The following is a 25,284-nucleotide window of genomic DNA, read 5'->3' as shown; positions in this document are numbered from 1 at the left end:
CTTTAATCAAGCTTCCAGATAAGTTTTCTTGTATTCTCCGACTCAATCTTCTTTTTATCGCTGGTATCATTATGTCATCACTCAGGGGTTGTTCCAAGGTCTCGTTCAATTCCCACAAATGTTCGGCAAACTCTCTCAACATTCCTCTCCATGTATTAAGTGACTTGCAATGTAGTAGGTCCTCAAGTGCTGCACACTGATGACTTTTGGACCAGTATTTCTTCAAGAATTCCCCTTCAAACTGGTCATAACTAGTAGTCCCTTCCTTCTTCCTGACTCCCCAAGTGAAGGCCTCACCTTCCATCCTATCTATTGCAAATTGAATCTTGTCTGCGTCTTTAAAATGTGCTGGGAAAACTCCTTTTAACCATTTCATAAATATCATTGGGTGCAACTCTCCTTTCAGTTTAAATTTCTGCCCTGTATTATTTTGGACATACCGATTATCACTGCTCATCAAGGTAACGACTCTACCTTCCTCAACGGTTAAAGTGGCATTGCTAATTCGTTTATCAATTTCTTCTGTCTTGCTCTCCAATTGTTGCACTCCCTGTTGTAATTGCCTGACCTCCATTGCAACCCTCTTGTTATCCTCTTCTCATTGCACAGCTATAGCATTTCTCAGATTGACAGCCAGTTGGTTTTGCCTATCTCGTATCCCCTTAACCGCATCATTGCATTGTTTCTGCATCTGCGTCACCTCGGCGATTCGATGATGGCAATTTTTTTCCACTTCGGTGATCCTTTCTCCCAATTCGGCTTTAGTTTCTTCAATATCGTCTTCTATCTTTCTTGTTAACTTTCCTTCCACCTTCTCCACATCTCCCTGGACTTGGTCTATACTCTTCTGTAGCTTACTCTCTCTCTCGTTGATGTCCATCTTCAATCGTTCTTGTAACTCCTGCATTTCCTTCTTCAGATTATATTCTACCTTCATTTGTGATGTTCTGATCTCATGTGCTATAGTTTCCTTAAATGACTTTTCTAAGCTTTCTTTGGTTTCTTGTAAATCTTCCTTTAATGATTTGCGGAATATTTCTTCCCTTTCTCTAGTTTCTTGTAAATCTTCCTTTAATGATTCTCTAGTTTCTTGTAAATCTTCCTTTAATGATTCTCTAGTTTCTTGTAAACCTTTCTCTCTCACCGAGCGAGGTGGCGCAGTGGTTAGACACTGGACTCGCATTCGGGAGGATGACGGTTCAATCCCGCGTCTGGCCATCCTGATTTAGGTTTTCCGTGATTTCCCTAAATCGCTCCAGGCAAATGCCGGGATGGTTCCTTTCAAAGGGCACGGCCAACTTCCTTCCCTAATCCGATGAGACCGATGACCTCGCTGTCTGGTCTCCTTCCCCAAACCAACCAACCAACCAACCAACCACACCTTTCTCTAATGTTGCCTTGGTTTCCTTTAGCCAGTGTGCTAACATCGACCGTATATCCGCACCCTCTGAAACTGGCTTATCTCTCGTCGTTTGTCCTGGTGTCTCGGGGTAACTAGTTGAATGCGCTAATGGGCTTTCTAATGACAATCCATAATCACTGATTCCTGAATCATCTCTGTCTTCCTGTCCTATCCCTTTCCTTTCAACTACTGCCTCACAAACATGCTTATCTTCAGTAGACATGTTTGGTTTATTTTTAATGCACAGGCAAGTAATACAAAATAACCTCTATTAACCCAAAACACTCCTAATTACCGCTAAACTAATCAAACAGTAACTGCAGTGTCTTCAGTTAATCCCAAAATTGATACGATACGTATGAGTATTGAACATAACGACTCTCAAAACCTAATAATTTCAAATATCAATTTTCACATACACAGTTTATGTCAAATGTTTTAAATAAAACAAATCACACCATTCATTAAGTCTATAAATGTAAAATCCCCAAAAACAATGAGCATATCTGTATAATCACCATTTAGACAGCACAGTATGCATAAATAATTATGCTATATTTCAGAGTATGTTTCGCAAACTTTTCGGAAATTACTGTAATTATTACTGTAATTGGGCACTTCTCCTAAGGTGAAACACAATTTAAAATTGTTTATTTATCGTGAAGACAGTATACTGCAATTTAATGTTATGCTAACCAGTTATCTTCACTCACCAACTGACATTACCACGAGTCGCGATGTTTTGACGTTTGAAGTAAGCGTAGCGCTGTACTGCCGCTGGAGCCGCGTGAAGTCGCACTGAAGATCTGTGGCGAGTTGTCGTAGTTCTCAGTCGGCCGCTCCGTGGCGCTGCAGGCGGGCGTAGTTTGTAGTTCGGCCGCTAGATGCCGGGTTGGCACTCGGTGTCTCGAAGTCACGCTGATCGCTGTCAGTGTAGTGCGTCCGCGCCTGACCTACTCCTTGCACAGGTAGTTGGGATGACGTGTGAAATCACCTCACGGATCGTAGCTCTTTGGCGCAGCTGCTGCACGGGTCTACGTGACGTCATTCAACAATTGCGTCGCCACACAAATTGTCGCCTGCATAACAGTTTATGGGTCCACATGAAGTTGCTTGATTTTCATTATTCAAAAAGCAATTTCGGTCATAGTAATACTACTAAACACTTCTTTAAAAGCTTTTGTGAAGAATTCTTGGCTCGTTTTGTTGTTGTAATGTTCACACGTGTCTTTCTTTGGTGTTCACTTTTCATAGTTTTTCGTGCGGATTTACGCGTTTGCACATTATAACACAGTTTATCGACACTACTACTCTCATCTAATATGGCGAAAAAAAAAAAAAACAGTTTATTCACAATCGTAAGATGCTATTACTTCGTATTGTTCAAAATGCACTGTTTCTTGTCGCGATTTTAAAGTTCATACTCTGTCTTCATCCGAAATTGGAAAAATATTTTCTCGCGTTAAGCAAGATAAAATTACCTATTGTTGTTACTATTTGTCCGAAGATTGCACTTGTCCTTTCACGGTAAGCCAAGGTGTAACACCTCCGTTTATTTATCCCGACCTGATCTGATCGAATAGCAGCCCAATAGTTATTATTAATGTGACCGTGTACCTAATGGGGCTGGCAATCGGAATTGACTGCTACGGAAGTTGTTACTTTCCAGTACGTCCTTCTCAATACTGTAATAATGAAGTATCTGGTAACGAGAAAAACACCAACACAGTTTCACTAATTACGAACCTATATTCGTCTCAAAAACACACAAAGGAGGAGACAGCCACTGCCTTCGTCATACATATCTAATTACGGCTAGTCTCAGCACAGGCTTCTTCATTTTCCATTATCGTCACACGCTAATCTATCACTGCAATCCAAGGAGATGCCGGCACGGTAGATGCGAAACCAAAATATCAGCACTAGAAATGTCACTGACCACTTCCGTAATTATACTTTTTCACTTTCTCGGTATTATTCTAGTACAAAGGGGTTAAACCACGACGATGGCAACTCCCTTTACCGTTAAAGCGTTGCATTTCAACAACTGGCCTCCACACACCTCTACCCGCAACATGGCACACTCTCAACTCCACACTCGCTCTCGCAACACGACACAATCGATTGTTTGCCCTATCGACCTGTGTTGAGTGCAAATTTATAGTAAGGGCCTACAGACCCCTTACAATATCCTCAGTTCAAATATAACTAATTTCTTTGAAACAGATAAGTTTCTATACCCAAATCTGCATGGATTTTGTGCAATACTCATCTTGGTCTTTCAAATTATGTACTGCAAACCATGGATGATTGGCAACAGGCTAGATTCCACATTCCTATATTTCTGGAAAGCATTTGACACTGTGCCCCACTGCATACTTTCAATGGAAGTATGAGCATATGGAATAGGTTCCCCAATATGTCAATGGTGCAAAGACCTCTCAAGTAACAGAGGCCATTACTTTGACCTCAATAGCGAGATGTTTTATAAGGTCATTCTCATTATATATACATGAAATGAAATGATCTGATGAACAGCATTCTGTGTCTGTCTGTTGATGGCATTGTGTGTGGGAAAGGGTCATCACTGAGTGACTACGAGGATGCAAGATGACTTGGACAGACTTTTCATTTGGCGTGATGAATAGCAGGTGTAGAAAGATTCAAATGAATGCAGATGAGTAGGAAAAACAATTCCATAATGTCAGAATACAACAGTGGTACTGTACAGATTGACAGTCTGGTCAATAAAATGTTTAGGCATAACATTGCAAAGTGATATGAAGTGGAACAAGCACACAAGGATAGTAGTAGGATGGGGAATGATCAACTTTTTTTTATTGGGAAAACTGTGGTTCATTTGTAAAGGACACTAATATACAACACCATACAAATGCCTAGTAGTAGTAGTAGTAGTAGTAGTAGTAGTAGTAGTAGTAGTACTGCAAGGTGCCATCCAACATGCACCATTTGGTGGCATGCAGAGTTTTTATGCAGACGTAGATGCACTGCAGCCAGAAAGAAGCTAATCAAGTTGCAGATTCCATGTGGAATGCATTCTCATGCTTTTAAGTTTGGAAAGCCCCTTTGTAAGGCTAATAAGGTGTTAACTGGAGTATGTGACAGAGCCAAGGATCGGTCATCTCCTTTTGTCATAAAATTAAACTAGAGAAAAGCTGTCATCAGCCCGGAGGTTTTAAACACTGAAGTTATCTACTACACACACTCCTACTGACTACTGTATGCTGTTACCCTCTTTCCACCTCTGAACTGATTCACCCAACCAGTTACAAAATACTTGCCATTCAATGATCAAGGACCATTGGATTTGTAGTGTCACAATAACCCATTGAGCCACCAAATACTAGAAAAGGGCAAAAGTATTTAGCAATATAGTAGAGAGTTATTCTCATTAGGCAATGATAGCATTGGGGACATAATACAAAAAAAAACAGAATAAATAGTTACATGATCTTAAATTCCATATGAAATACACACCAAAAGTAGATGCTGAACAGAGGGGAGGTCACATGACCGTGAAGTGTAGTTATCAGATTCAGTTACACAAAAAAATGGTGAAACTTCCTGGCAGATTAAAACTGTGTGCCCAACCGAGACTCGAACTCGGGACCTTTGCCTTTCGTGGGCAAGTGCTCTACCAACTGAGCTACCGAAGCACGACTCACGCCCGGTACTCACAGCTTTACTTCTGCCTGTACCTCGTCTCCTACCTTCCAAACTTTACAGAAGCTCTCCTGCGAACCTTGCAGAACTAGCACTCCTGAAAGAAAGGATATTGCGGAAACATGGCTTAGCCACAGCCTGGGGAATGTTTCCAGAATGAAATTTTCACTCTGCAGCGGAGTGTGAGCCGTGCTTCGGTAGCTCAGTTGGTAGAGCACTTGCCCGCGAAAGGCAAAGGTCCCGAGTTCGAGTCTCGGTCGGGCACACAGTTTTAATCTGCCAGGAAGTTTCATATCAGCGCACACTCCGCTGCAGAGTGAAAATCTCATTCTGGACAAAAAATGGTGCCAAACTGGCACGTTTCTGCCATCTGAATTGTTCATTTACGAAACAGTGGTTTGTCACATGTATAGAAAAAGGCAAAGGTCATTCCAGTTTGTAAGAAATGTCACAGGAAATACGTGCAAAACTACAGACATACCTAGCTGGTGTAAAAATCTTGAATGAGATTGTAATTCTGTATGATGGCTCTTGAAAAAAATAATTTCATCTGCAAGAATGGAAATGGATCCCGTAATTACTGGTCATGTGAAACTGTTTAGTCTGATATAAAATTTGAAATTTTCCCGGAGAATCAACTGTTCAAAAAGATTAATGAATCTGAGAATCCTACTTGCACTAGTGTTTGAGGAGTTACCACCAATAGCATATGCTTTGATTTTTAGCACACAGTTTATCCATATTCATTCTCTTCCTTCCTGTCCCCTCGTCTCTTCTGACACTCCCATCCCAGTGGTGTCTCCCCTGTCTCTTCAGTGTACATTCCTTGATTTGCTAGATTTTTCAAGTGTTTCTACTTCAAGATTCAGCCAGCTCTCAGTTCCAGAAGTATTTTGAACATGACAGCTTTCCTGGAGGGCATTAAATTCAGGATCTACAAATACATCAAGAATTTACTGTTAACATTTTGATAGTAGTATGGTCTTTACTTTGTATGCAGTCTGATTTCTGTATCTCACACTGACTAGCATGCATTCATCAGAGGACCCCAAACAACTGCCTAACCTAAAAAAAAGCTTGCTTTGTGTAGTGCCTCCCTGACCCATCAAGTATTCCTAGAATTCTCCACCTCATAACACATGTCCAGCAGTCTGCAGTCTGGACAGTCAGAGAATCGATGAAGCCTTTGGTTGAGACACCCTCCACTCACACCACACCAAAGGACTCGAATCAGTTCTGGGAATGCTGATACAAACCGTGTGTGCTGCATGCACTTATGTGTGACACATGGGCTCTTCGCCATTTGTGCTACCTCTGAATATAAACTGAAGATGGCCTCAGAACCCAAACACACCCTATGTGTTTGATAGCCACAGGCAGGACATTTTCCACATCTCGGATGAGGCTCCCTGGCAGACATATTCAGTACACATAGGATTAATTTCCAGTACTGGACACCATTTCCCTAAGGAGCTCCATAATGCATTTGACGTTGGAGGCCCTGATTAACTAGAAAACTTCTCTCCACTTGGGCCTGTCTGGACCCTGATGAATGAACACCTGCCAGTCCACTCACAGGGTCAATGGGTGAGGCAGCCTCCACATCACTCTCTCCCTCAAACAGCACTGACTGTTACGACCCATCCCTCACCATTTGGTGAGGACAACTCAGCCACATTGTGTACACCACAAAGTGTCTTGACAGTAGAGCCAATGGGCAAAATAGGTGGCACCTTAGGCATCCCATGTGACAAGCCAAATTCTCAGCCACCACTACTACAATAGGAAGCAGTCTGAACGCTGCTGAACATGGCAAAAAGCATCTTCAACTGTTCGTGAACTGAGGCCAGCTTCTCCATCTGCACATGGCGTTCACATGTGATATCCATTCCAGTACTACTATTCAAGAATTAACTATAAAACACACAGAGAAAGCAATATATAACTTGATATTGTTTTGATGTTTCACCAGTGGAGGCTAATGCATTACAAATTGAGAGCTGTGCAACAGAGTGCAAATGTGCTTTAAAGTTACAAAAATATGAGATTGCACCTCTTGACTACAGAGACATGGAAGGAATGTAATTGTAAAATTAGAGAGAGAGAGCGCTACATTTGTAACTTGATTCTGAAACAACCCCGATTAAATTACGGTATTGTTAGCTGTCGAATAATGTACCAAATTAATCCTTGTTTTAAGTAGTGGAAACCCAATGCATACATGCAAATTGGTTTTGACTGCTATGGGTGTTGTTTCAGCTCAGCAATGCTACATTCAGGAGCAAAGATTTTTGACTAAACAAGGTTATGAAATGTAGCCCGAAGTAAAGCTACATGTTTTTGGTTAAACGTAAATGGAAGGAGTCACTATCACTGCAAAATAAATTTTATTAATATCTAATCTCGACACATGAAATATGCATGTGTTGTCTAATCTTTTGGACATGTCCAAGGGGACAGATAGTATTTTGATCCTATAGCACAATGACTCAGGGCACAAAGGAAGTAGAGACATTAGTTGTCTATGGGCATTAATTTACATCAATGGGGAGAGTTTAAAATTTGTGCTGAACCAAGATTTGAAACAGAGTTTCATGCTGACTAGGCAATGCAGTGACGACTAGGCCATCTAGACACAGTGGTCATCACATCTGCATGGACTACTCTAGTGTGCTTCCTGTCACACCCAATTCTCAACTTATTCACACACCACTAATACAGTGCTCATGCTCATGATCCTCAGTATACATGGTGTCTAATTGGTTCCTGTAAGAGTTAAAGTTTGGTGTGCATCTACATTGCAAGGATCATTGTCTGACATCACCTTAATTATATATGTGGGGTCTGTTCTTTCAGACATTTAGATGTATTGTTATATCCTGTTCCAACAATATGAACGTGTTTTCCTTACAGCAGTACTGTGGGCAGTGTTGTGGACATGAATGTGTAATATTGGCATTCCGTACTTATGATCATTTCTTGATAAAAACAATTTTCACAATATGGTATAATTTTGCTTGCTGGGGTCAACCCACAATGATGGCAACAAACATTCAGCCAGTGCAGTATTCCTCCTCTCACTGTGCCATTATGGTCAACACTCACTGATAGTGCAGTTGCATCACTGCATCAGCAGCAACAATGCATACTAGGAGCATTAAGTGATTGACTACCGATACCTGATATCTTCTTCTACTGGTGTGAATAAAATATGCTTTTCTTTCAGTAGGTAATTGTGCATCCTGTACAGTGCTCTGCTGGTGTTACATACTGCAGTTTGAAGCTCTGTGACAAGCATTTGCTGGCCATTCAAAACAAACAAAAGACGACTGTGCAATAGACTGCACAAATGTACACATTACAGTTTTGTAAAGATGAGATTACATCTCCGAAACATACTCATTGCTGCTACTTGAGGACCCTATCATGTTCCACAGAATATGTAGTGGAGATCACAAAACTAATTAAAGGTCTGATCTGAGTCTTAAACTCTGCTCCAAATTTGGTGATAGTAGTTCATCTGCAGCTTGACTCTACAAATTAAAAGGTGTTCTTTGTCTCACTAAGAAACGTTCATTGCCTTTTCAGCCAACAGCCAAAAAGTGAGCCTAGGATGTCCTCTGAGCCCAACCAACAGATTTTGTTGTTGCAAACGAGCTACAGTTCAGAGCTGCCCAACAGAACTTGCACCAGATCTCATATGAGATAGTGGCAGATAAAGAAAAACCTGGAAGGGACTATACACATATAGAAGACAATGCCATCTTATGCTATAAAAAAGATACAACTGTGGTAGTGTTCCTAAAATGATGAATTCTGTGCACCTATTCTTCCTGGCAAAATGTCTTTGTACACCACAGAGTCTAAAAACTTCTTTCTAGTGTAGCAACAGATGCAGGTAGACAGGCAAATATTTTGTACTCTGTGTGCAAAGGAGGATAGTCAGATCTAGGACAGAGAGACCATGCTTGCATAACAAATCCCAATCATTAAGGGCATTTATGGTCATTGCTTGTATTGAAGAATCTGTCTTTGCTTGTATTGAAGAATCTGTCTTGTTAGTCTCTTTTTAATCACAGAGTGATTCTTCTTCAAAGAATGGTAGTTCAGTTAAGCACTCATTAACTTTGCGCACTGGATCACTACCATCATGTTTCAGTAGTTGTGAAGTTGTTGAATTTTATATGATAAATATTTTCTTCAGCAAAACATTCTCTCATGCCAGTTGTAACATTGTCAAGTGTTGGAATAAAAAGTTTTTTTCCAATATGTCATAGCATCATCATTATGATCGCAGTTTTCCCAGTGTCTTTGTCAGCCTGTTAGACAAGGAACACTTACCTTCATGTCTAACTCTATGATAACTGCCTTTGCCTCTAACAATACAAGCAAAGTGGATATCAGCATTAGCTCTCATGCCGTCATACACCTTGAACATCGAATCTAATTTTACTTCTACCATTGTGACGTCAAAGACAGAGACTTGCAAGATTTTGCTGACTTGATATGTTATGCACATAGTGTCACTCAGTGTAAACAGAGTGATCAGAAACTCACAATAACAGAGAACTCAAGCAAAAATATTCGTTTTGGCAGCTGCTGTTCTGTCCCTTCAAAATTGTATATCTTGAAAAACTTGGCAAACTATTTGGAGATCAGCTGTGAATTGAATAACAGCATCATGTCGCTCAACCCATCTCATTTGACAGTGGGAGTGGAGCAAGTGTTGTAGGTGACTCTTCAAGGTTGCAAACCACTTGCTAGACACTGTAAAGAACAATACTACTTTTTCAATAGTACCAAGTGAATTTCTCACACTTGCAACTTCGCATCTGCGAGAGACAGCAAGGTTGAGCTGATGACCTCAACATGGTGATACTTGCTCGTTGATAGCTTTCTTTAATATTGTAGCCACAGTTCCTATCAATTCTGACATACCAACTGAGCAACCATCGCATTCTATACCCATGCAGTTCTCCAGGGACAGAGAAAGGCTTTCATTTCTCCCTAGAATCGTTGTACTTTATACTTCACCAGTAACAATACGCTCTTCATGTTGACACTCTTGATTCATCATGAATGTTTCTACTACAATCCTTATCTTCATTGATACTTGCAGCTAAACTCAATTGGGCAATGTGCACCATGTCCATAGTCTCATCAAAGATTATGCTGTAATAATGAGAGTCTTTGATTTCCTCCAGTAATCTCGATAACATCACTGTTTCACAGCATGAAGTAAGTTCGTTACACATTGTTTTACGTATGGAAGTGGCATTTGCTTTAGTGGTTTCAAGATGATGTTTTAGTTGTAAGTCTCCAGTGTCAATTCTAAATCTTATAAGAGCTCTAAAGTTTCCCGTGTTACTCACTATACTTTCACGATCATTATCGTTTTCTAATATACTCTCATCATCTGTGTGCCCCTGTAGGGGAATATTTTGTTTTCCATGAAATATGATCGTTTTTATTATAGGTACAAGACGGTCTGTTTCCCTTATGCTTTCCATTCTGTGTCTTGACAATTGATTTATGACCTCAAGTTTGCGTTCCTTGTGTTGCCAAAATGATCTTGCACCTGTTGACACTTCAACATGGTGCTTGAGCTGAGAGTGAGTCTCAGAGTCACCATCTTTACCAAGTTTGGCAAACTTTGTTAGTGGTTCAGTCACAAGTTTCTTGGCTATAATGGATTTCTTTCCTCCAGCCATTTTATTATTCACAAAAATTGAGCAGTTAATGCAAAGAAGTCCCTTATTGACTTGTGAGAACACCAGCCGTGGATATTGTTCAAAATGATTATCGTGCACATGTCTACATTCAACCGGAACTCCCTCGTTGTGCTCAGAAGTAGGAAAGACATAACCATTTCCAGGTTTCCTTGGGGCTGCAAGAAGCTTGTGTTTTATATCAGCACTAATATTTCCTGATCCTAATATATTCAAATAATTGCCAATATCCATAGGATTAAAGGAATCAGTCGAACCTTTTTGTGGAAGTTTCGATGAAGTGCTGGGCTCTGCCTTTACATCTGGTGGTATTTTTGCGGCTGAATGGTGACCAGAATCATCAGATGTTTCTACTTTTTTTCTGTGTTACATACTGATCCATTTTATTATATTGTTACGATGTAGGTAAATTAGATGCCAATTACACTCCTGGAAATGGAAAAAAGAACACATTGACACCGGTGTGTCAGACCCACCATACTTGCTCCGGACACTGCGAGAGGGCTGTACAAGCAATGATCACACGCACGGCACAGCGGACACACCAGGAACCGCGGTGCTGGCCGTCGAATGGCGCTAGCTGCGCAGCATTTGTGCACCGCCGTCGTCAGTGTCAGCCAGTTTGCCGTGGCATACGGAGCTCCATCGCAGTCTTTAACACTGGTAGCATGCCGCGACAGCGTGGACGTGAACCGTATGTGCAGTTGACGGACTTTGAGCGAGGGCGTATAGTGGGCATGCGGGAGGCCGGGTGGACGTACCGCCGAATTGCTCAACACGTGGGGCGTGAGGTCTCCACAGTACATCGATGTTGTCGCCAGTGGTCGGCGGAAGGTGCACGTGCCCGTCGACCTGGGACCGGACCGCAGCGACGCACGGATGCACGCCAAGACCGTAGGATCCTACGCAGTGCCGTAGGGGACCGCACCGCCACTTCCCAGCAAATTAGGGACACTGTTGCTCCTGGGGTATCGGCGAAGACCATTCGCAACCGTCTCCATGAAGCTGGGCTACGGTCCCGCACACCGTTAGGCCGTCTTCCGCTCACGCCCCAACATCGTGCAGCCGCCTCTAGTGGTGTCGCGACAGGCGTGAATGGAGGGACGAATGGAGACGTGTCGTCTTCAGCGATGAGAGTCGCTTCTGCCTTGGTGCCAATGATGGTCGTATGCGTGTTTGGCGCCGTGCAGGTGAGCGCCACAATCAGGACTGCATACGACCGAGGCACACAGGGCCAACACCCGGCATCATGGTGTGGGGAGCGATCTCCTACACTGGCCGTACACCACTGGTGATCGTCGAGGGGACACTGAATAGTGCACGGTACATCCAAACCGTCATCGAACCCATCGTTCTACCATTCCTAGACCGGCAAGGGAACTTGCTGTTCCAACAGGACAATGCACGTCCGCATGTATCCCGTGCCACCCAACGTGCTCTAGAAGGTGTAAGTCAACTACCCTGGCCAGCAAGATCTCCGGATCTGTCCCCCATTGAGCATGTTTGGGACTGGATGAAGCGTCGTCTCACGCGGTCTGCACGTCCAGCACGAACGCTGGTCCAACTGAGGCGCCAGGTGGAAATGGCATGGCAAGCCGTTCCAGAGGACTACATCCAGCATCTCTACGATCGTCTCCATGGGAGAATAGCAGCCTGCATTGCTGCGAAAGGTGGATATACACTGTACTAGTGCCGACATTGTGCATGCTCTGTTGCCTGTGTCTATGTGCCTGTGGTTCTGTCAGTGTGATCATGCGATGTATCTGACCCCAGGAATGTGTCAACAAAGTTTCCCCTTCCTGGGACAATGAATTCACGGTGTTCTTATTTCAATTTCCAGGAGTGTATTCTCAAACACTTTATTCACACTGAAAAATGCAACACTGGTACACTTAGCACTAAAACACACTCATCCACACTCCCCATATTTCTAAGAACACAAAGCTCAATACTGACTGAAGTCCGTGGAAATAGCCAGTAATGCAGTTGTTCACTTTTTATCACTTTTAAGTTATTGTGAAGATTGTAGTTTTCAAACAGACTACCTGGCAGCAACTCTGCTTCTCATATATATATATATATATATATATATATATATGTGGCTCAGTTGTTTGAGAAAATTTGCTGCCAGGTCACATTGGTCATGTTCCCTTCCCCCCCCCCCCCCCCCACCATCCTAGGTTGCAACAGGTGCTTGTCTAAGTCACATGGCAGTGACAGCTACAGCATGGTTAAGATGAATGACAAAATTAGTAAATGAGGGTAAAGCTCTCACATTCCCACAAACAAGGAAAAGCTAAATACTGATAGAGAAAAGCTTACAATGTTGGTTTCCACACAGACACAGTAAAAGGAAATTAACACAAATATATTTATGCATCTGCTAATATTGCTACTGCAGAAGTGCTGTATTTGTTCTGCACACATTGTACCACTCAATTAGCTTTTTTCTTTTTTTATATAGCAGATGCCATGAGAATATTACAGATAAGTGGCCCAAAAAATAGTTTTTATGCCACAACTTTTGTAAGGGATAAATTTGTGATACTGGATATGGTGGATGCAGAGAAAGTCCACCCATCAGGTAGGAGATCTCAGAAAAATAATCGAAGAACAATTATGGATGTAACAAGAGGGCAGTTGCTGTAAACTTAACTTTGGTGGCGTGCATAGATGTTCACTGACAGCTATAATTGTACCAAGAGTGTGGCTGCGTCATTATACCAATTTGAATAGGACAAGTGGAGAGTAAACCAGCTGTGAAATTGTACTCTACTCCACATAAAACAAGTGTTCACCACGTTTTACATCAAAGGCCATTTGTTGTGCCTGTTCATCATAACAGAAAATTTCTCTGTAGTTTCAGATTCCTAGGACAACCACCATGGGTGCCCAGATGGCATACGTGAGTTGTTCGCTGTGAGTCCTGAAGATTGCTAGTGGTGCAAGCAAAACGATTATATTTATTTTTATTTGTACAGATTTAGGTCAAATTCACAATTACACTCAACTGTAAAATAATTAAATTTATGGCTTACATGGCATCCATAATTCACCACTTCACTACTGTAATAGTGATACTGGAGAGACGCAGAAAGTTGTTATGATATCTTACATGTTATCTATTTTGCACTATAATGATGTGGCATTGTTTTTCAGAGTGAAGGAACTTTCATTTTAAGGAAACTAGTGGACTTCTTGGCTTCATCTGGCTATTTGTTTACTCCAGTTCTAACCTCCTTGACCTCAATTACCTTTCACTCCATTCTCTGTCCTTGTCCCCTCCCCAAGGGCCTTCTAGGGTGATGCATTGACGCAAAAGGTCAAGGTGATGGTAAACTAATGCGATTTGAAAGCATAGGTCTCCCCCTACCACCCCCCCCCCCCACCCCCCTCATGTGGTGCTTAAAATGTCTGGAATTTAAGTATGTCTCTGCACTGCAGCTCTAACCTTATCTGTAGAGATTGTGGATAAGTATCACTTGCAAATGTCCTGTATGCCCCTCTCCCCATCTGTGTCCACTGTGGAAAGCACCACACTCCATGCTCACCAGATTACACTGTTTTCTAGAGAGTGAATAAGATACGCGAATACATGACTCAAGACAAACCTACTGACAAAGAGGCCAAAAGGAAGTGCAAGCTGTTGTCCCCAGCATGTACACAATGTCATATGCTACAGCTACAAAGACATTTCCCCTTTGCCGATGGTACTCCTGCCTATTACTCTTTCTGTATTGGGCCCTCAGGGCCACTTATCCATCCCTGCCCCCCTGATGGTTTGGGGGCTCCCCTCCTGCTGCTTTTTGCACACATGTTTTGGGATTGATAGCTTCCCATCCACCAGGGACATTTGTCCCCACCTCGAAGCCTGAGACAAATACGCTTCTTGTGGCTGCTCTTGCCAGGAAGCGATCCTTGGGGACACTTCATTCCATAGGTTGCACTGATCTATAACTGGACACCAGCAAGTGGCTGAAGAAGCCACTGGCTGTTGGTTGCTCTGCTTCATGATCATTATCTTCACCTGAAACTGATTCAGAGAAGCCTTTGGCATCATGAAAATCCTCCAAGGAGAGGAAAGACAAGAAAAATACTTGGAGGAGGACCTTCCAGTACTCCCACGCGGGCAGATCTCACCTGTTCAACTCCTGTGGCCAATACAGAGAATCCAGCAACCCCTGATGACCCAGTTCTCACCACACAATGGAACTTGGAATGGAATTTGCACATATGTTGTGGATACACTCTCCAGCAAACTTCAGCCCCTTGGTACACCTTTGGAGGCTGTGCCTGCTCAGGTAAGTGCATTTCAGCATATTACTATATGCAGTGTTTATCTCCCCCTTGATGACAAAGCATCTTATGACATATCATTTGCATTGGTTTCTCAGGTCCCCTCCTCTCCCCCCCCCCCCCCCCCCAATCTTTCCCAATCTTGGACAAGTGCTGTACACACAAACCTTTGTGGGTTTTAACCATGATCACTGGTCATCATAAGGACCTCGGAAACTTATTGGCACAACTTTAACTCTGCGTCTTGAATACTGATACCGCCACACTCTTCAGCATGTTACACAGAATTTTCTTGGCCATTAACTTTTTCATCTGCGGCCCTTCGCTTGCCCCATCCATCCAATGGGGAGTTCATGATGACCTGTGTGGTTGTGACCATTCCAAAATCTCCCTGTCCCTACCTCAGCATCACTACCCTGGATGCATGCCCAGATGGGCTCTCACCATTGCTGACGGGAGTGCTTTTGGCATTGCTGTTGGCCTTTCCTCCCCACTGCATAGAAGCATCAACAACACAGTCTGGAATATAATTACAGCCATTCATTTGGCAGCTGATTTAACAATCGCCTGTTCGTGTTCTTCTCTGACCGAAGAGAGTATCTTGGTGGTCATCAGAGATTGCAGAGGCCATTAGCGATAGTAGGCAGGTGCTCCAGCACCATAAGTGGCACCGACCAATGAAGCATCTTATTTACTTTAAGTGGCTTCATGCCCGTGTCTGCCACCTGATGAAATGATGTAAACAAGAATGCTGGGAGCAGCATGTTTCAACCATCAGACCACATATCTCTAATATGAAACTTCCTGGCAGATTAAAACTTTCTGTGGGACCGAGACTTGAACTCAGGACCTTTGCCTTTTGTGGTCAAGTGCTCTACCATCTGAGCATACCCAAGCCTGGCTCACGCCCTGTCCTCACAGCTTTACTTCCGCCAGTACCTCATCTCCTGTTGTCTTCATATCAGTGCACACTCCGCTGCAGAGTGAAAATCTCATTCTGGTCACATACCTCTCCTTCGCGGGTTTGACCTAAGATGAGATGTGTCTACATATACCATACACTAGTAGGTGTATCTGCTACTGCCTTGAAATTGCACTGTCTTCACTGACCCAGGCACTATTGCCAAACAATTTGCTGTGCATATGCCCAAGTCTCAGCATCTGTGAATTATCAACCTGTCTCATATTCTCAAGCAGTGGGTGGAGCAAAAGCAATTATCTTTTACTACATGCCACCTAGAGCTGTATAAAGCCCCATTCATTGAGTGGGAATTCATCAGTGTCCTAGCCCTCTGCCCTGATACAGTCCCAGAGCCAGGTCACATCCACAACCAAATTATCAAGCACGTTTCAGTGGATTGTCAGCATCATATCCTTGCTGTCTGCAACTGTGTCTGGAGTGAGAGCCAGTTCCCACTGCAACAATTAGAAAGCACCATTATCACAGTGCTGAAACTGGGTAAGTGCCTTTACATGTGAGCAGTTTTCACCCAGTTAGTTTCACCTATGTTCTCCATAAATTAGTTGAATGATCAGTGAGCTGGCAGCTGTGTGGCTCCTTGAGTCTTGTAATCTTCCAACTGCATCCCAGTGTGATTTTCGCCAAGGCTGTTCCACTACTGATGATCTGGTTTGCCTGCAGTCTGCCAGCCAATCAGCTTTTGCTCAATGTCAATGCTTTATTGCCTCCTCCTTCAACCTGCAAAAGCTGTATGCCCCCAGGAAGTGACACCATAACCTTGCTATCTTACACAAGTGGGATCTGTGGGATCCATTCCCAATTTTTATCTAGAATTTCCTGTCACAGTGTGTGTTCTGGGTTCTAGTTGGTGCCTCGCTCAACAGTCCCCACATCCAAGAGAATGGAGTCCTGCAGAGCTCTGTACTGAGGGTCCTTGTCTTTCTGCAAGCCATCAATGGTCACCTCCAGCTGTGAGGTCATCACTGTCACCATCCTTGCATGCTGACTATTTTTGCCTCTTACTATAGCCCCTCTAGTGTGGGTGTCGCTGAATGTAGACAGCAAGGTGCCATATGAAAGACACTGTCATTGGCATTCACCTATGGATTTTGGTTTTTAGCTGCCAAGACCCATGTCATGGTTTTCTGTCAACATTGTGTGGTTCATCCACAACCAGAACTTTATCTTCCCGACAAACTACTCAATGTGGCAGAAACTTACTGCTTTTTAGGACTGGTCTTTGATTCTTCGTTGACATGAATTCCCAGTATTTTGCATTGTAAGTGAAAGTGCTTGCTGCACCTCAGTACACTTTGTCACGTGAGTAATACGAGCAGGGGTGTGTAGTGCACTACCCTTCTGCAGCTTTACAAAGCCATGATACAATCCTGTCTTGGTTATGGGAGTCTGGCATATGATTCAGCATAATCCTCAGCATTGTGGATACAGGATCTGATGCACCATTGTGGGATTTGATTTGCAACAGGAGCCTTTTGAACTAGTCCTGTGGACATATTACTCATGGAGGCTGGGGTCCACTCACTGTGTATCAGGTGCCAACAACTTCTCAGTTATGCTACCTATGTTTGCAACTCTCCTAAGCATCCAAACTATCATCCTCTCTTTCCAAACATGCAAACCCATCTTCTACAATGGTGGCCCGGATCGGGGATTTTGATCGCAGTCCACACCCTGTCCCCTCCAGTTACTTCTTCCTCCACCTCTCCTCTGGGCCCACTCACATACACCTCTGAGGGGAAACCATTGGTCACAGCTTTGTCTTGACCCATCATGTGGTCTGAAAGACACAGTCCCTCCTGAGGCCCTCTACCACCAGTTTTTCTCCATCCTTGGTACATCCTTGAGTTTAGCAGTAGTCTATACTGATTGCTTCATGATTGCTGATCACATGGGCTTTGCTTACACTGTTATAGGTCATACTGAACTGCCTCCCTTGTTGGAAGCCGTAGTGTTGGTAGCCATCTCTCATGCTCTTGAGCATATCCTTTCCTCCACTGGTGGGTGCTTCATCTGCAGCAACCTCTTCACTAGTTCGAAAGCTTTCAAGCAGTATTACCCTCAGCATCCCTTGCACATCTATAACCAGTATTTCCAGTATGCCCTTGAGAAATGTGGATGCTCAGTGACAATTGTTTGGACTCTGGTTCATGTTGGGATGCCTGGGAATGAACTTGTTGGTAGCTTGCCCAAACGAGCTACCAGTAAACTGGCTTTGGTAATTAGTATTATGGAAACAGACCTCTGATCAGTATTACACAATCAAGTTTTAGGAACCTGAAATATGTAATGGATCACTGTGACTTCATACAACCAGTGATAAGGAGACATCTATGGAGGTCCTCCATGCATGCCCCTCACAAGCATTCTGCCATCCTTTGCCAGGTCCACATCAGCTGTATCTGGTTGACTCACAGTCACCTCCTCCAGTGCCACCCCACTGTAGTAATTCCCATTAAACAGTGGTGTACATTTTGCTGTACTGTCCAACCAAGCCGCTCTGGTGGAATCTCAATCTCCCTGACATGCTACCCCTGGTGTTAGGAGATGATGCCTCAGTGGCTGACTTAGTTTTATATTTACTTCATGAGGAGGGCTTTTACCGCTCTCTTTAAGCCCATTGAGGGGTTAGCAGAACACTCTGTAGCCTCCTCTGCCCAGACCAGACTGCGGCTGTCTGAACTTGGTGGACCGGCCCCGTTCTCAGCCTACCTGCTCTTTTACTCTTCTTCCTCCGTCTCGCATTAATCTTTTGTCCCTTTACTTCTCTTGCCCCTTCTGTGTTGCTAGTCTTTCCAAGGCAGTTTTTGAGTGGAGTATTTCTGGTAAGTGGTGGGGACTGTGTGAGGTATGTCCCCTCATTGCATTCAGCTCTCCAGTGCTTCTGGTTGCTCCCTAAATGGGGCACCTTGCCTGTCTTTCGTCCTCGGTCTCCCTTTTTTTTTTTTGTCCCTTACCAGTTTTATTGACCTCTCATAAACATCGGGGTTTTCTTGCTCTGGATTGTGTGTGGTAGGCTCTTACCAACTGTCACGTAGACCTGTGTGCCTGTTTGAGGAACGAGGGATGGATGGTCTAGTAGTTTGGTGCCTGTAATCATTCAATCAGCCAACTATCTCTGTCCATTTGCTACCCACTCTCTGTCCATTTGTTCCTGCCACCTCCCTGTCTGTCTGTTGTTCTTCCCTTCCTCTTGCCACATCATCCTGCCCAACTCCATAGGAGGTTGCTACTTCTTACCTTCTTAGTATTTTAGTCTAGATAGTAATATGTGTACCTGGCTTGGTTGAAGATGAACCAGTGGTTTAGGAGATGATAGGACACATCCACTTTCAAAATATGTATGGTTCTTGTGCATGCTAGTTGCTGCTCGGTATGTAAGAAGAAATTTTGATTGATATTTTGCGGTCCTCACTTACTGTTGTGCTTGTTTTCAAGAATAAATAAAGCTTTGGTTTCAAATATTTGAGATGTCGCACCACATATCCTCACTGCCTGTTTCTAATTGATGAATATATGTGATTATTAGTGTTATGGTCTTGACAGCTTCTACACAGTATATATGTTTGAAAGTTTCTCTCCATCCACCCCCTCTCCCTTTCCATCCACCCCCTCTCCCTTTCCATCCACCCCCTCTCCCTTTCCATCCACCCCCTCTCCCTTTCCATCCACCCCCTCTCCCTTTCCATCCACCCCCTCTCCCTTTCCATCCACCCCCTCTCCCTTTCCATCCACCCCCTCTCCCTTTCCATCCACCCCCTCTCCCTTTCCATCCACCCCCTCTCCCTTTCCATCCACCCCCTCTCCCTTTCCATCCACCCCCTCTCCCTTTCCATCCACCCCCTCTCCCTTTCCATCCACCCCCTCTCCCTTTCCATCCACCCCCTCTCCCTTTCCATCCACCCCCTCTCCCTTTCCATCCACCCCCTCTCCCTTTCCATCCACCCCCTCTCCCTTTCCATCCACCCCCTCTCCCTTTCCATCCACCCCCTCTCCCTTTCCATCCACCCCCTCTCCCTTTCCATCCACCCCCTCTCCCTTTCCATCCACCCCCTCTCCCTTTCCATCCACCCCCTCTCCCTTTCCATCCACCCCCTCTCCCTTTCCATCCACCCCCTCTCCCTTTGAATCCACCCCCTCTCCATTTGAATCCACCCCCTCTCCCTTTGAATCCACCCCCTCTCCCTTTGAATCCACCCCCTCTCCCTTTCCATCCACCCCCTCTCCCTTTGCATCCACCCCCTCTCCCTTTGCATCCACCCCCTCTCCCTTTGCATCCACCCCCTCTCCCTCTGCATCCACCCCCTCTCCCTTTGCATCCACCCCCTCTCCCTTTGCATCCACCCCCTCTCCCTTTGCATCCACCCCCTCTCCCTTTGCATCCACCCCCTCTCCCTTTGCATCCACCCCCTCTCCCTTTCCATCCACCCCCTCTCCCTTTCCATCCACCCCCTCTCCCTTTCCATCCACCCCCTCTCCCTTTCCATCCACCCCCTCTCCCTTTCCATCCACCCCCTCTCCCTTTCCATCCACCCCCTCTCCCTTTGCATCCACCCCCTCTCCCTTTGCATCCACCCCCTCTCCCTTTGCATCCACCCCCTCTCCCTTTGCATCCACCCCCTCTCACTTTGCATCCACCCCCTCTCACTTTGCATCCACCCCCTCTCACTTTGCATCCACCCCCTCTCCCTTTGCATCCACCCACTGTCCCTTTGCATCCACCCACTCTCCCTCTCCATACACCCCCTCTCCCTCTCACTCTCCATCCACCCCCTCTCCCTCTCACTCTCCATCCACCCCCTCTCCCCCCTCTCCCCCCTCTCCCCCCTCTCCCCCCTCTCCCCCCTCTCCCCCCTCTCCCACCTCTCCCCCCTCTCCCCCCTCTCCCCCCTCTCCCCCCTCTCCCCCGTCTCCCCCCTCTCCCCCCTCTCCCCCCTCTCCCCCCTCTCCCCCCTCTCCCCCCTCTCCCCCCTCTCCCCCCTCTCCCCCCTCTCCCCCCTCTCCCCCCTCTCCCCCCTCTCCCCCCTCTCCCCCCTCTCCCCCCTCTCCCCCCTCTCCCCCCTCTCCCCCCTCTCCCCCCTCTCCCCCCTCTCCCCCCTCTCCCCCCTCTCCCCCCTCTCCCCCTCTCTCCCCCTCTCTCCCCCTCTCCCCCCTCTCTCCGCCTCTCTCCCCACCCCCTCTCCCCTCCCCCTCTCTCCCCACCCCCTCTCCCCTCCCCCTCTCTCCCCACCCCCTCTCCCCTCCCCCTCTCCTGAACCCCCTTTCCCCCCTCCCCCTCTCTCCCCCTCCCCCTCTCTCCCCACCCCCTCTCCCCTCCCCCTCTCCTGAACCCCCTTTCCCCCCTCCCCCTCTCTCCCCCTCCCCCTCTCTCCCCCTCCCTCTCTCTCCCCCTCCCCCTCTCTCCCCCTCCCCCTCTCTCCCCCTCACCCCATCTCCCCCTCGCCCTCTTTCCCTCTCCATCCAACCCCTCTCCCTTACCCTCTCCCTCTGCATCACACCTCTCTGCCTCTGCTTCACCCCTCTGTGCCTCTGCTTCACCCCTCTGTGCCTCTGCTTCACCCCTCTGTGCCTTTGCTTCACCCCTCTGTGCCTCTGCTTCACCCCTCTGTGCCTCTGCTTCACCCCTCTGTGCCTCTGCTTCACCCCTCTGTGCCTCTGCTTCACCCCTCTGTGCCTCTGCTTCACCCCTCTGTGCCTCTGCTTCACCCCTCTGTGCCTCTGCTTCACCCCTCTGTGCCTCTGCTTCACCCCTCTGTGCCTCTGCTTCACCCCTCTGTGCCTCTGCTTCACCCCTCTGTGCCTCTGCTTCACCCCTCTGTGCCTCTGCTTCACCCCTCTGTGCCTCTGCTTCACCCCTCTGTGCCTCTGCTTCACCCCTCTGTGCCTCTGCTTCACCCCTCTGTGCCTCTGCTTCACCCCTCTGTGCCTCTGCTTCACCCCTCTGTGCCTCTGCTTCACCCCTCTGTGCCTCTGCTTCACCCCTCTGTGCCTCTGCTTCACCCCTCTGTGCCTCTGCTTCACCCCTCTGTGCCTCTGCTTCACCCCTCTGTGCCTCTGCTTCACCCCTCTGTGCCTCTGCTTCACCCCTCTGTGCCTCTGCTTCACCCCTCTGTGCCTCTGCTTCACCCCTCTGTGCCTCTGCTTCACCCCTCTGTGCCTCTGCTTCACCCCTCTGTGCCTCTGCTTCACCCCTCTGTGCCTCTGCTTCACCCCTCTGTGCCTCTGCTTCACCCCTCTGTGCCTCTGCTTCACCCCTCTGTGCCTCTGCTTCACCCCTCTGTGCCTCTGCTTCACCCCTCTGTGCCTCTGCTTCACCCCTCTGTGCCTCTGCTTCACCCCTCTGTGCCTCTGCTTCACCCCTCTGTGCCTCTGCTTCACCCCTCTGTGCCTCTGCTTCACCCCTCTGTGCCTCTGCTTCACCCCTCTGTGCCTCTGCTTCACCCCTCTGTGCCTCTGCTTCACCCCTCTGTGCCTCTGCTTCACCCCTCTGTGCCTCTGCTTCACCCCTCTGTGCCTCTGCTTCACCCCTCTGTGCCTCTGCTTCACCCCTCTGTGCCTCTGCTTCGCCCCTCTGTGCCTCTGCTTCACCCCTCTGTGCCTCTGCTTCACCCCTCTCTGCTTCTGCTTCACCCCTCTGTGCCTCTTTAACCACCCCCTCTATGCCCCCTCCCCCTCTACGCCCCCTCGCCCTTTGCCCATCCCCCTCTACACCCCCTTGACCTCCCCCTATTCCTCTCCCCCTCGCTCTCCCCCTCGCTCTCTCGCTCCCCCAAGCTCCTCCTAGCTCCCACGCTCCTAGCTCCCCCCTCCTGGCTCCCTCCTCCTAGCTCCTGCCCCTCCTCGCTCGTGCCCACGTCCCGCTCCCCCCTCGCTCCACCCCGCCCCCACCACGCCTCGCTTTTCCACACACGCCCTCGTTCCACACACACAGCCCCCCTCCCTCTCTCCACACCCCCCTCATCCGCTGCACCCCACCACCCTATGAGAGAGCCATGTAGGAATAAAAGACAGAAGCCTTGAGCCCTTAATTTTTTCCTTCTTTCAGTTTCCTGAAGACCCATTAAAGACTGATGGCGCTACCATCTTGGTAAAGCATGATCACAAACAGAAACAAAATGCTGTTGGATCTGAGCATAATGTAAGTTTTCATGTGAGCAATGTATTGTTTAAAAAGTGTAGTAAGAATGTCATGATACAAAAATGGGCAATTGAAGCTGAATTTTCATGGATGGTGAACAATTGTAACCTATGACACCAGTTATTTTCAAGACTTTTTGTGGTCTTCCAGTTGACTCTATTTACACGTGCTATTTGTAGGTTATTACCGATGGTATTTTAACGGCACTTGTAACAGGCAGATCCTTACAAACCATTATCCTTGGATTAATGTTTTATTTTGATTCTCCCTCTCCATCCACTCCCTCTCCCTCTCCATCTCCATCCACTCCCTCTCCATCTCCATCCACTCCCTCTCCCTCTCCATCCACTCCCTCTCCCTCTCCATCCACTCCCTCTCCCTCTCCATCCACTCCCTCTCCCTCTCCATCCACTCCCTCTCCCTCTCCATCCACTCCCTCTCCCTCTCCATCCACTCCCTCTCCCTCTCCATCCACTCCCTCTCCCTCTCCATCCACTCCCTCTCCCTCTCCATCCACTCCCTCTCCCTCTCCATCCACTCCCTCTCCCTCTCACTCTCCATCCACTCCCTCTCCCTCTCACTCTCCATCCACTCCCTCTCACTCTCACTCTCCATACACTCCCTCTCCCACTCACTCTCCATCTGTGTCCTCTCCCTCACTCTCCATCCGTGCCCTCTCCCTCACTCTCCATCCATGCCCTCTCCCTCTCACTCTTCATCCACTCCCTCTCCCTCTCTCTCCATCCACTCCCTCTCCCTCTCTCTCTCCATCCACTCCCTCTCCCTCTCTCTCTCCATCCACTCCCTCTCCCTCTCTCTCTCCATCCACTCCCTCTCCCTCTCTCTCTCCATCCACTCCCTCTCCCTCTCTCTCTCCATCCACTCCCTCTCCCTCTCTCTCTCCATCCACTCCCTCTCCCTCTCTCTCTCCATCCACTCCCTCTCCCTCTCTCTCCATCCACTCCCTCTCCCTCTCTCTCCATCCACTCCCTCTCCCTCTCTCTCTCCATCCACTCCCTCTCCCTCTCTCTCTCCATCCACGTCCTCTCCCTCTCTCTCTCCATCCACGTCCTCTCCCTCTCTCTCTCCATCCACGTCCTCTCCCTCTCTCTCTCCATCCACGTCCTCTCCCTCTCTCTCTCCATCCACGTCCTCTCCCTCTCTCTCTCCATCCACGTCCTCTCCCTCTCTCTCTCCATCCACGTCCTCTCCCTCTCTCTCTCCATCCACGTCCTCTCCCTCTCTCTCTCCATCCACGTCCTCTCCCTCTCTCTCTCCATCCACGTCCTCTCCCTCTCTCTCTCCATCCACGTCCTCTCCCTCTCTCTCTCCATCCACGTCCTCTCCCTCTCTCTCTCCATCCACGTCCTCTCCCTCTCTCTCTCCATCCACGTCCTCTCCCTCTCTCTCTCCATCCACGTCCTCTCCCTCTCCATCCACCACCTCTCCCCTACCCTGTCCCTCTCTCCCTCCATCCGCCCCCTCTCCCTCTTTCCCTCTCCATCTTTCCCTCTCCCTCTTTCCCTCTCCCTCTTTCCCTCTCCCTCTCTCCCTCTCCCTCTCTCCCTCTCTCCCTCTCTCCCTCTCTCCCTCTCTCCCTCTCTCCCTCTCTCCCTCTCTCCCTCTCTCCCTCTCTCCCTCTCTCCCTCTCTCCCTCTCTCCCTCTCTCCCTCTCTCCCTCTCTCCCTCTCTCCCTCTCTCCCTCTCTCCCTCTCTCCCTCTCTCCCTCAGCCCCTCTGCCCCTCTGCCCCTGCTTCACCCCTCTTCCTCACCCCTCTCTTTCTCTTCATCCACCCCCTCTATGTCCCCTCCGCCCTTGCGCCCCCTCGACCTCACCCTATCCCTTTCCCCCTCGCTCTCCCCCTCCAACTATTCCACTTTCCTTCTTCCCCTCCTCGCTCCCCTCCTCGCTCCCCCCCTCGCTCCCCCCCTCGCTCCCCCCTCGCTCCGCCACCCCTCGCTCCGCCACCCCTCGCTCCGCCACCCCTCGCTCCGCCACCCCTCGCTCCGCCACCCCTCGCTCCGCCACCCCTCGCTCCGCCACCCCTCGCTCCGC

General features: G+C 47.3%; 1 protein-coding gene across 3 annotated transcripts in view; it reads left to right on the top strand.

The window, feature by feature from the left end:
* Nucleotides 1-25,284, top strand: part of LOC124553585 (zinc finger protein 708-like) — a 146,070-nt gene that overhangs the window by 35,892 nt on the left and 84,894 nt on the right. The window contains exons 1-2 of one of the 3 annotated variants that reach the window (XM_047127435.1): nt 14,268-15,116; nt 23,136-23,228. The exons of 1 other annotated variant lie outside the window; for it this stretch is intronic. In XM_047127435.1, the coding sequence (XP_046983391.1) occupies nt 14,874-15,116; nt 23,136-23,228 (336 nt within the window). In that variant the 5' untranslated portion in view covers nt 14,268-14,873. Of the gene's footprint in view, nt 1-14,267; nt 15,117-23,135; nt 23,229-25,284 lie in introns of those variants that run through there. One more of the 3 variants, XM_047127434.1, reaches the window with a different exon arrangement.

This window comes from Schistocerca americana, chromosome 11 (assembly GCF_021461395.2).
Source record: "Schistocerca americana isolate TAMUIC-IGC-003095 chromosome 11, iqSchAmer2.1, whole genome shotgun sequence".
Classification (NCBI taxonomy): domain Eukaryota; kingdom Metazoa; phylum Arthropoda; class Insecta; order Orthoptera; family Acrididae; genus Schistocerca; species Schistocerca americana.
Note: the sequence above shows the minus strand (reverse complement) of the source record. Positions and strands in the feature narration are given on the sequence as shown.